The sequence below is a fragment of the Cherax quadricarinatus genome, unplaced genomic scaffold (assembly GCF_038502225.1).
Source record: "Cherax quadricarinatus isolate ZL_2023a unplaced genomic scaffold, ASM3850222v1 Contig520, whole genome shotgun sequence".
Classification (NCBI taxonomy): domain Eukaryota; kingdom Metazoa; phylum Arthropoda; class Malacostraca; order Decapoda; family Parastacidae; genus Cherax; species Cherax quadricarinatus.
The window spans coordinates 155,544-168,535 of record NW_027195546.1 but is presented as its reverse complement, the minus strand read 5'-3'; the positions used below and the strand labels follow the sequence as shown (position 1 = coordinate 168,535).

General features: G+C 41.4%; 1 protein-coding gene across 1 annotated transcript in view; it reads left to right on the top strand.

The window, feature by feature from the left end:
- Positions 1-1,726: 1,726 nt before the first annotated feature.
- Positions 1,727-12,992, top strand: part of LOC128700420 (uncharacterized) — a gene marked incomplete at its 5' end in the record, with an annotated part of 96,493 nt that continues 85,227 nt past the window's right edge. The window contains one exon of the mRNA XM_070080487.1: positions 1,727-1,873. Coding sequence (XP_069936588.1) covers positions 1,727-1,873 — 147 coding nt within the window. The remainder of the gene's footprint in view (positions 1,874-12,992) is intronic.

The window sequence follows — 12,992 nt, the reverse complement described above, 5'->3', positions numbered from 1 at the left end:
AAACAGCTTATCTGAGGTTCCTGGAGTTGTCTTGTCCTGTCACCTGATATCTCAAGTTATGCAGGAATGCACATCCAACAATTTTGTTTCCTATTTGAGAGGTGTCAGCCCAATTTTAACCTCTAGAGCACGAAAAATTCTTCCGATTTCACCAATGTTTCTAATCCAAATTCAAAACAACAATGGCGAGTCCCCTCTGCGCAGGCGCAGCTTCCCATTTTTGATAACATAATTTTTATTAAATACAGTATTGCCATCTATATACATATAACTATTGTATTTCTAGAAAATATATACAGTATTTTCCACATTACTGTATACATGTGAATGGGGTTATGCAACACGGGGATACCTTTCTTGGTTTATGCAGGTAACAGTATACATGTAGTTCAAGGACTGGTGCTTCATGGGTGCTAATCCTGGCCATACAGTGAGTTGCTTGCTTTTTTACATATTTATGGTAAACACTAGAGTAATGCACATCGGTTTAGGCAGACAGACTTGGGCTAAAACTACTAAATAATAATAGCTTAATTATTTGATGTGAAGCAGTTTTAGATTATGAATTTAGTTTATATTATCTGTTAAGAACATAAGAACATAAGAAAAGAGGAACACTGCAGCAGGCCTGTTGGCCCATACTAGGCAGGTCCTTTACAATTCATCCCACTAACATTTGCCCAACCCAATTTTCAATGCTACCCAAGAAATAAGCTCTGATGTGCAAGTCCCACTCAAATCCAACCCCTCCCACTCATGTACTTATCCAACCTAAACTTGAAGCTACCCAAAGTCTTAACCTCAATAACCCAACTAAAAGTGTATATTATGACGTTTATTTTCTGCCACTTGTGGTCGCATGGCCAATATAGTACAACCATACGATGTTTCCTGGAACAACAGTAACAGTATGATGGTTATAGCAGTTCTCAGTCCACAATACTATGGCTGGAACAATTGAAGATACACCTTATCTTGCTTGTAACAATTCACAAACAACAATACCATGACTGGAACAATTCACAACTCACGAGACTGTGCATGTAACTATTCATAACCTACACTAACATGACTGGAATAATTCACAAACAGCCGGTCCTCTGTAGAAGAAACTTCCAACAACATTTTGATCCAACATACTCTTCGAAATGTATGTTGTATGTGAATAGTTACAAATCAGGTTAAAACTTTGTTATGATTGGTTTTCTGTGTCCCAAACAAATAGTCACTAGCAAACCGTGCTTCTAAGTTTGTATGGTTTAAAAAGCAACGTCAACAAATACCAGCACATAAATATATGTCCTAGTGTTGTTGACGTGTGCCTTTAATTCTTTTAGTTCATATTATTCCAACTAGGGCAAGGATAAGGGCAAAGTTCTCTTTCAAGGTCAAATTTCAATTTTAAATTCAAAATTATAATTTCAGGAATACTTTTTGGGTAACGTAGACTAGGAGCACATATATTTATTTCTAAACTGAGCACGTAAATGCAGAGATCTCGGTGTACTGTTGTCGTGTTTTCTTGACTCAGGTCTAGTAATGGGTAGAACAACTGCTTGCCCCTTGTTTTCCCTTGCAGATGCTCATGCCTGCACATCTATCCTAGCAGATGTCCATGCCGGCGCATCTGTCCTAGCAGATGCCTATGCACGTGCATCTGTCCTAGCAGATCCCAATGGCTGCACATTTGAAAACAATTCTTCTTCATATAGTTTATTTTTCGCAGGTACCAGCGGAAATAACTCAGATTGAAGAAGTCAAACAGAGTGAAGACAAGGAGTTAGTTGATTTAATCAAGAGAGAAGTTCAGCAGTACAACAACATTCTGCATACCATCACAATGCACTTAGATGCTGCTATACAAGCCACAACAGTATGTACTTGCTTTAGATATAATGTTGGCTAGAATGGGGAGGGTGAAGCGTTTTTCGCATCAATAAGATTGAGAGTCTCAATTTATTGTGTGCCGGGAAACTTCTCGTGAATCATGCAGTGACCAAAACTCATCTAATTATACCTATCTTCTACGATATTTTATTATATTTGCTAAGGAAATTTTGATTTTCGTATAAGAAATTATTTATTATACTTACTAATGATATTATACCTACCATTAATATTGTGTTATACCTACCACATATATTTTGTTATTGGTATCATTAAGGAGTACTATTATGAATACAGGTTATGAATGGCCTGTGACCTGGTCATAATGGGTTTTTGGAGCAAAACAAACTCAGCAGATAGACTATAACATGTATTTCCTTCTCCAGACATAATTTGCCAGATATATACAAGTATGTACACTTATGTACAGAGATTGAATAGTGAGTGTACCAGAGGACGTTGACAATGGCAAAAGAAAAAGCCAGAGAGAGAGAGCAACATAATCAACCAGCAGGTAGGCAAGTCTGTCAAATGGTGACCGCAAGTGAACCACATTGCCCCAGCATTTAGCGGGCCTGCCTGTGATTGGTCAATGAAAGAAGGTACTGATTTAACGAAGGGTACCATAATAAGCGTTAAACCCTTAGCACTTGGTTTGCTGGTTGGGAGGCAGTCTATATGGGATTGTGACTTATGCCGAATAAATTGTAATGTACTCTTTGCATGCCATACTCCCACCCCAAAAGAGCTCTAATAGCCACGACTAGGCCTCCACTTCCATGGGTAGCATGCCATAGCACTGAACAATAATGGAACCACCTTTCGTCTCAACCATCCAGCTCTTTAGATAGGGCTAAACTTTTCTCTAGACTTTAAGTCAAACTCCATCCTACAGTGAGACAGTATACAGTAGGGCTAACATTGGTTCAAGACACCTTTGGGCAGCAGCAGAATGTCTTCTCACCAAAAACAAAAACACGCAACAACATTAAAACATTTTATAAATGGGGGGAAAAAAGAGCTAGGCTTCCCATATGGTCCCTGACACATCATAACCTGAATTAAATATGGGAAAGGGAACCAGCCTGCTTATTTTCCTTGCCAGCAATATGTATATTTTAAGGTTTCAGCCTGAGACTCCTCATAAGACGTGTGTTGTGGTTTTTCATAGCGATAGATCAATCGATTGTGATCGCTGTAGACTGTGACCACTTGGGACGGATGCCCCATGTAGACCTCGAAATGTTCCAATGCATGTATCAGAGCTAGGGCTTCTTTCTCACTGGTGGCATAAGCCCTTTGGTGAGGTTGATACTTGGCAGAGAAGTAGGCCACAGGCTGCAAGCATTCTTCCCCAGATTTTTGAAGGAGTACTGCCCTTACCCCTGACTCACAAGCATCAACCTGTAACATAAAAGGTTTTGAAAAATCAGGGGACAGGAGAATGGGTGCAGTACAAAGTAGCCGTTTGGTTTTAGTAAAAGCTTCTTGGCACTCTGGCGTCCATTGAAATTTTTGTTTCTGACTTGTAAGTGAGGTTAGGGGGACTACAACATCTGCAAAGATCTTACAGAATCGTCTATAGAAATGTACCATCCATATGAAATGCTGGAGGGATTTCCTATCATGAGGTTCTGGGTAATTCATAATGGCAAGAATTTCAGCAAATCTAGGGGCTACTTTACCATTACCTACTTCATGGCCCAAAAAAGTAATAGTGGGCTGGCCAAAGGATAATTTGCACAAATTAACAGTTAACTGAAACCTCTTAAAATTCTCAAAGAGAGCTGTAACTAGGGAAACATGTTGGTCCACATGTTGAAAACTACCACTATATCGTCTAGATAAGCTGCCGTGCCTTCCAGTCCTTTAATAGCTTCTGGAACGTTGCCGGCGAGTTCCACATTCCGAATGGGGTTATTTTTACATTGGTAGTGACCTCCTGGAATTTTGAAGAGAGAAATTTCTTTTGCCTTATCTGCCAAAGGTACCTGATAGTAACTTTTAAGGCGGTCTAATTTGGAAACAAAAGTAGCATTACCCACAAAGTCCACTATATCATCCAAATGTGGCAGTGGTTAGGTATCTGGAATAATGACCTCATTCACCTTACAGCTGTCTGTACACATTTGGAAACCTCCATCAGACTTTTTGACAAGGATACACGGTGAAGCCTAGGGACAGGATGACGACTCCACCTGCTGAAATAGCCCCTGTTTTTCAGGATTAGCTTACATGTATGGGGAGAGTTTAGAGGCTAAGTGTTTCCAGCATCTACATCATGATACCCCAGTGTACACTTTTTCAGGTCATCCATAAATACGTCAGGGTAAGTTTGTAAAAGGGCAGTTAGACCTATTATTTGATTTTTAGACAGTCCCAGCATTAAACGGCTATGGTCCTTGAAAAGGATTGAATTAGGAAGCTTAACTTGAATTTCTGGAATGGTGTGCAAGGAATCAGGGTCGTTCACAGAGGCGATATTTCTCCTCCGCTCGTATCGTTTTTTATTCTTGGTACTGCTAGTTCTTTCCAACACTACCGGGTTCAAAGATAAAAGAGTATGGGAAAGAATGTGGTAATGGGAAATATTGGGTGCGGTCCCCTAGTGAGTGTTGCCTGCCAGCCTGTGACTCCGCAGTACATCGGCACATTATCTGCCCGCACGCATGAGTTATTCTCTTCAGCATGCATCGTTTATTCTCGCGAGGACTAGTACTTTCAAGGTGGGGAGGCTTAAGCAGTGAGAGAAAAATTTTATATATATAGATAAATGTCCATAATTCTCATCTGGGGAAGCCTTTGTGCAGCCCTTAACCTCCCATCCATCCGAGCAACAATGAAAGAGCTCTTCTGGGTAAATTGGCATATATTATCTGCTTGAACGCTCTAGGTGGGGAGAGGCTTAAGTGGTGTGATATTGTTTATATATTTGTTTAGACAAGAGAGGATAGTACTATATAGTTATATATAAATCAAAATCAAAATCAAAATTTGCTAATATTTTTATTGATTTACATACAAGTTTTTAGTGGTTAGACTGAATGAATGCGCACCTCCTGTTCACCTTCTGCCAGGTTAATGATCTCCTTTTCAAAAATGATCTCCCCTTCGACTAAGGGCTGTTCCTTGATAGGACCGACACCTTCCACCTTCACTCCCACAACAGCTGTTTCCTCTTCCCCCTCCTCCTCCGGAGCATAATCAAGGTCTGCTTCAAGTCACCAGATTGTCCAGCCAGAGCCCAGGGCAGCAGATCTCTGCTTATTATGTTACTAAGCAGATGAGTGACTTATATAAACAGCTCTGAGTCTCAATGGTTGTTAATTGACATAATTACCAGACTGCTCCCGAACACTGACTAGGTCAGTGACAGATAATTGCCCATAATTGTCATCCATGAGAAAGTACAAAGGAGTGTCCTTTGCTTCAGCTGCCTGACCCCCCCCCTTCCCATGAAAAAGGCGGTCCCCCACCTCGAGCACACTTGTGAGTACTGAGAATAGCTCAGTTTTCACGAAATGATAGTATTATATATATACTTAATAAATAGAAATAAAAATTCAAAGTTTATGTTAGTATTTTTACTTAATTACATAGGCAAAGGGCAAAAAGCAGACCAAATTTTGGTGGTTAGACTGAATGGCTGCACTCCTGTTCACCTCCCAGTTTCCGAGTGTTCCTGCCCACCTGAATGTCAGTGAAGGTTCTTCCCGGTACATTGGCATATTAGAGGTAATACAAGTGGTGACATTCTACCTCGAAATAATTGCAACATCTCAAACATTGTGGTAGACCCTCTAGTGTGTGTACCAAAATGATACACACACACACAATTGGTAAGGTTCTCCCTATGGGGTAAGTAGTGTGGTGAAGGTAACCCCCTATAGATACAACAAGATGAATCAAGAAAGGTGAGGTGTGACGTCACTGACCGTCAAGTAAACACAGGTGGGTGTGACGTCATGGGTGTCCTCGTACGTGTCACTGCCCTAAGTGTTGCGTCACTTTTTGTACATCCCCAGCCCCTACGGGTAAACACAAATGGTAGACGCATTCACTCAAATGGTATAATAACCAAGGGTAACTCATTTTTTTTAATGCTGGTAAACACCTACTCGTGTCAAATGGTGAGCATAGAATTGGTAGACACTTTCAGTCAATACTAAGCATAGACACTCAATGATAGACAATTTTTTTTTTATCTATTTCAATAATCAATTTTTTCTTGAGTCACAATTTCAATTACACTACACACAAATTCATTCATGACTTTTCACTCATAACCCACAACAACATTTTGCTAATTCATCAAAAATATTTTTTCATTCATAACTTTTCACATTACCAAATCTTTATTGAACAAATTTTCCCTTCTGTTTTTTCTTTAAAATATTCACTATACCTTTATTTTCAGTAAAATACCAAATAATTGCACTAAAACTCTAATAAAATCCTCTCCATACCCCATCTCCTTGACTCCACATAGAGAGATTATTATTAATATAATCACGGGGAGCTCTGTACTCATAACCAACAACTTTTCTCAGTACCTTTTAAGAAGCTCCAACAACACACTACAAGTCTTAACTTTCACAATTATTTCTCATTTCACAGCACCACGTTGTACAAGTTCCCCCAACATCTCACAACATCCCAACAAGTCACAACTTTCACTTACCTCATCCATCCACTTACATTTGTTTTTCACTCACAGCCCACAGAGACACAACACCCACAACATTTTACATACTTTTCTCATTATCTGTTAAGAACCTCCAACAGGATACAATTTCTCCATTGTTTAGATAATAGAACAAAAAAAAAATTCACACACGGTACATTCCCGTGATGATACCAGTTACAATTTACATTGCTTGGTGAGGTCACGGGACAGATGGTGTCAAGCAAGAAAGTGCGAGGTCACCTCATCTAACCACAATTATCTCATCCCACATTACCCACAATACTTGACTCAAATGGTAAAACAATTTTTCTCGTTTTCGGGTAAAAGAACAAAAACATAATACCCCCAATTTTCTCGTTTTCATTAATAAATAAAAACGATTTTTTACTCATAATGTTCACAATTTTTCTCGTTTTCAACAATAATTAAAAAGATATAACCAATGCACTCTTTGAGGGTTGCCTGTGGTACATTCCCGATAAAACTGACACAAAAGCCCACATTAGTTTGCTGAGCGAATTTGAGTTACATTCTCAAGACTTAATGAGCATAACTCATCCCAGGGGGAGCCCTGAGACCGCTAACAGCCATCACATCTTCTCACAACACAAAATCATGTTCACCAACTCCATATCATATTTGCCAACATCTAAGACAGATTACTAAGATTATTATAATAACTTTAATCACTTAGGACAAGCCCACTAAATCATGATCGCTTATGTCATGACAACCATAATCTAAGACACTGATAATCACAATCACCAACTCCATATAATATTTACCATTATCTAAGAACTCTTAGGACAAGGCACTAAGATCACTAAAAACACACATTTTTATACACATACTCTCGAATCACTTTATCTAAGATCACCAAGTACTAAACTCAATGAAAATCTAACATCATTATTAATAAGATCACTTTTTTGACAAAAATCACGTTCACCAACTCCATATTAATGATTACTGTTTATCTAAAAACATTTAGGACAAAGCACTAAGATCACTAAAACAACACACATTTTTAAATACTTTCCCTCAAATCACTATAACCAAGATCACTATTACTACGATCACAGATCACTTTCATTTTTATAAACATATCAAAATCATCACTCTGTCAGTTTTTCTGCTGATATATTATCAATCACATTACCTTAACTGCAGGAAGTCACAACATCATCTATTAAAGTAAGTTTTGGGATAACATTTGAATACTCCCAGACTACTTTGAGCACTTCCGAACAACATTGGAACACTTTCAAACAAAATTGGAACACTTTTAAACACTCGAACACTTCCAAAATTACATTGGAACACTTTCAAACAATATGGATCACTTCTAAACAACATTGGATCGCTACTAAACAACATTGAAGCACTTCCAAACAACATTGGTCCAAACAACATTGGAACACTACCAAACGAATTAGAACACTACCAAATTACATTGGAACACTTCCAAACAACATTGAAACACTCCAAAACAAAGTTTGAATACTTCCAGATAACTTTGAGCATCTCTAAAATAACATTTGAATACTCACAAACAACATTTGCCATCTCTAACTCATCCACCAAATTACATTCTCATTCACACATTTCATTACCTGAAAATTACATCTCATCCACCAAACTACACACACACAATATGTTTTCATATGTCCTAAGTGATTGCATGTCACTTTTTTTTGGATCAAGTGTTGCTTTGTGTTTTTGGTTGATAGTGAACTTGCCAGGGTTTTAGTCATTATGTTTGTGTGAAAGTTTATATCTTCATTTGTCTTAATTGCTCATGTCAAATTTTTGTGTAATGGTGATTAGTTGTCATATCTTCGGTGATCATGTATATATTTTTGTGTTTTCATGTCTTATGTGAATGTGATTAACATTTTGTTCATGTATAGGGTGTATATGTCTTAAGTGTATGTAATTCTAGTTTTTGTGATCAAGTATTGGTTTTGTGATTTGGAGTTTTTTTGTGAGAAAATTATGGCTTCATATGATTTAAGTGTACATGTCTATTTTGTGTGGTATGATTAGTTAACATGTCTTTAATGATGTTAGTATAGTAATCATCATGTCCTTGTGTTTGTGTGTGAGTTTTTGCCATACATATCTTAGATTTTTGATGATACTGTCATATTTTGTACTCACCTAGTTGTACTCACCTAGTTGAGGTTGCGGGGGTCGAGTCCGAGCTCCTGGCCCCGCCTCTTCACTGATCGCTACTAGGTCACTCTCCCTGAGCCGTGAGCTTTATCATACCTCTGCTTAAAGCTATGTATGGATCCTGCCTCCACTACATCGCTTCCCAAACTATTCCACTTACTGACTACTCTGTGGCTGAAGAAATACTTCCTAACATCCCTGTGATTCATCTGTGTCTTCAACTTCCAACTGTGTCCCCTTGTTACTGTGTCCAATCTCTGGAACATCCTGTCTTTGTCCACCTTGTCAATTCCTCTCAGTATTTTGTATGTCGTTATCATGTCCCCCCTATCTCTCCTGTCCTCCAGTGTCGTCAGGTTGATTTCCCTTAACCTCTCCTCGTAGGACATACCTCTTAGCTCTGGGACTAGTCTTGTTGCAAACCTTTGCACTTTCTCTAGTTTCTTTACGTGCTTGGCTAGGTGTGGGTTCCAAACTGGTGCCGCATACTCCAATATGGGCCTAACGTACACGGTGTACAGGGTCCTGAACGATTCCTTATTAAGATGTCGGAATGCTGTTCTGAGGTTTGCTAGGCGCCCATATGCTGCAGCAGTTATTTGGTTGATGTGCGCTTCAGGAGATGTGCCTGGTGTTATACTCACCCCAAGATCTTTTTCCTTGAGTGAGGTTTGTAGTCTCTGGCCCCCTAGACTGTACTCCGTCTGCGGTCTTCTTTGCCCTTCCCCAATCTTCATGACTTTGCACTTGGTGGGATTGAACTCCAGGAGCCAATTGCTGGACCAGGTCTGCAGCCTGTCCAGATCCCTTTGTAGTTCTGCCTGGTCTTCGATCGAGTGAATTCTTCTCATCAACTTCACGTCATCTGCAAACAGGGACACCTCAGAGTCTATTCCTTCCGTCATGTCGTTCACAAATACCAGAAACAGCACTGGTCCTAGGACTGACCCCTGTGGGACCCCGCTGGTCACAGGTGCCCACTCTGACACCTCGCCACGTACCATGACTCGCTGCTGTCTTCCTGACAAGTATTCCCTGATCCATTGTAGTGCCTTCCCTGTTATCCCTGCTTGGTCCTCCAGTTTTTGCACCAATCTCTTGTGTGGAACTGTGTCAAACGCCTTCTTGCAGTCCAAGAATATGCAATCCACCCACCCCTCTCTCTCTTGTCTTACTGCTGTCACCATGTCATAGAACTCCAGTAGGTTTGTGACACAGGATTTCCCGTCCCTGAAACCATGTTGGCTGCTGTTGATGAGATCATTCCTTTCTAGGTGTTCCACCACTCTTCTCCTGATAATCTTCTCCATGATTTTGCATACTATACATGTCAGTGACACTGGTCTGTAGTTTAATGCTTCATGTCTGTCTCCTTTTTTAAAGATTGGGACTACATTTGCTGTCTTCCATGCCTCAGGCAATCTCCCTGTTTCGATAGATGTATTGAATATTGTTGTTAGGGGTACACATAGCGCCTCTGCTCCCTCTCTCAATACCCATGGGGAGATGTTATCTGGCCCCATTGCCTTTGAGGTATCTAGCTCACTCAGAAGCCTCTTCACTTCTTCCTCGGTTGTGTGCACTGTGTCCAGCACATGGTGGTGTGCCCCACCTCTCCGTCTTTCTGGAGCCCCTTCTGTCTCCTCTGTGAACACTTCTTTGAATCTCTTGTTGAGTTCCTCACATACTTCACGGTCATTTCTTGTTGTCTCTCCTCCTTCCTTCCTTAGCCTGATTACCTGGTCCTTGACTGTTGTTTTCCTCCTGATGTGGCTGTACAACAGTTTCGGGTCAGATTTGGCTTTCGCTGCTATGTCATTTTCATATTGTCTTTGGGCCTCCCTTCTTATCTGTGCATATTCGTTTCTGGCTCTACGACTGCTCTCCTTATTCTCCTGGGTCCTTTGCCTTCTATATTTCTTCCATTCCCTAGCACACTTGGTTTTTGCCTCCCTGCACCTTTGGGTAAACCATGGGCTCATCCTGGCTTTTTCATTATTCCTGTTACCCTTGGGTACAAACCTCTCCTCAGCCTCCTTGCATTTTGTTGCTACATATTCCATCATCTCATTAACTGGCTTCCCTGCCAGTTCTCTGTCCCACTGAACCCCGTTCAGGAAGTTCCTCATTCCTGTGTAGTCCCCTTTCTTGTAGTTTGGCTTCATTCGTCCTGGCCTTCCTGCTTCTCCCTCCACTTGTAGCTCTACTGTGTATTCGAAGCTTAAAACCACATGGTCACTGGCCCCAAGGGGTCTTTCATATGTGATGTCCTCGATATCTGCACTACTCAAGGTGAATACTAAGTCCAGCCTTGCTGGTTCATCCTCTCCTCTCTCTCTTGTAGTGTCCCTTACGTGTTGGTACATGAAGTTTTCCAGTACCACCTCCATCATCTTAGCCCTCCATGTATCTTGGCCCCCATGTGGGTCCAAGTTCTCCCAATCGATCTCCTTGTGGTTAAAGTCACCCATGATCAGGAGCTTTGCCCTGCATGCATGAGCTCTTCTGGCCACTGCTAGCCAGTGTGTCAACCATCGCTCTATTGCTCTCGTCGTACTCTTGCCTTGGCCTCCTGCTGTTCTGTGGTGGGTTATACATCACTGCTATTACCACCTTGGGACCTCCAGAGTGAAGCGTTCCCGCTATGTAATCACTTTCTTCTCCGCTGTCTCCTCTCTCCAGCTCATCAAAATTCCAGCGATTTTTGATCAGCAATGCCACTCCTCCACCCCCCCTGTTCCCTCTGTCTTTCCTCAGGATTTGGTATCCCGTTGGAAAGATGGCATCTGTTATCATACCTGTAAGCTTGGTTTCTGTGAGAGCTATGATGTCCGGTGATGCCTCTTTGACTCTTTCATGCCACTCCTCCCACTTATTTGTTATTCCATCAGCGTTTGTGTACCATACCTTCAGTTTCCTTTCCAACACTGTGGTTTGGGGGGCCTGTGAGGGTGGGAGACCTGGTAGCATACTGTGGGATTCTATAGCTCGGTGTTGGGTGGAGGCTGTGGGTATGGATTGTAGTGTGTGTTGGGATGGTGTGATAGGTTGTATGGTTCTGAGAATAGTTGTGTGTGTGCTTGCCCTTGCTGTTCTGTTCTGCTCTGACTGACCTCTGCTGGTTCCATCCTTGTCTCTTTTCCTAGCTCCTTTCGCTTTTTTGTCCTCTCCCTCAGCTGCTGTCGTTCTGATTGTGTTCTGTCTCTGTCTAGGAACACCCTCTTGTACTCTTCCGAGTATTTCAATCGTGGTTTCTCTTGGAGGATCCTGTTCCGCACTGTTTCCGTCCTGAGAATCAGCTTGATTGGTCGGTTTCTCCCCTTCGAGTACCCCCCTATTCTCTGAAAATTTACAATCTCGTCCATCTCTTCACCTATTTCCGTGATGATTTTCTCAATCTCCTTTCTTTCTTCCTGCTGCCTTTCAGTGTGTGTCCTTTCCTCTCTCTCCTGAAGCCCATGGATAAACACTGATTTTGCCCTTTCCTCCTCCCATTGCCTCACCCTCTGTGACTCTGGATCCTGCCTGTATGTGGTCAGTTTCTCCCTTGATTTTTCCAGTGGCTCTTGATAGCATGGTTGTGCCTCAGCATTCGACCTATCACCCTCTCCATCTGCACCCAGCTGTTCTTCCCTTTCACTCCTTGGCCCTCCTTGGCAGGCTGATATGACCTTAGCATAATTCATAATTCCTTCCTTCCTGTTCGGCCTCGCAGCTTCATATGCTGTGTCTTCTCTGGTCACTGCCCCTGTAACTCGCTTCAGCCTATTTATCTCAACTTCTAGGACCCTTATCTTGGCTACTGCAGTTTCGACTTGTGCCTCCCAATTCTTTGTCTCCTTCTCCAACCTCTTTTCCAATTTCACAGAGAGCTCTTTCTCCATTTTTTCAGAAAGCTCTCCTAATTTTCTCTCCCACTCTTGTTCCATCCTTTTCCACTGCTCCTCCATCCACTCCTCCCTACCAGAACCATTCTCATCTGATCCTTGGTTCCTGCGAGTCCCCACCATTTTTTTTTTTTTTTTTTTTTTTTGTGAGAGAAGAGAGAAGGGAAAGGGGGAGAGAGAGTGTGAGAGGGGGAAAGAGAGAGAAGTGAAGGGAAAGAGAGGGGGGAGAGTGAGAAGGGAAAAATGGAGAAGAGATGGAGAGAGAGAGAGAGAGAGAGAGAGAGAGAGCGAGAGAGAGAGAGAGAGAGAGAGAGAGAGAGAGAGAGGGGGAGGAGAAGGGAAGAGTGAGAGTAAGA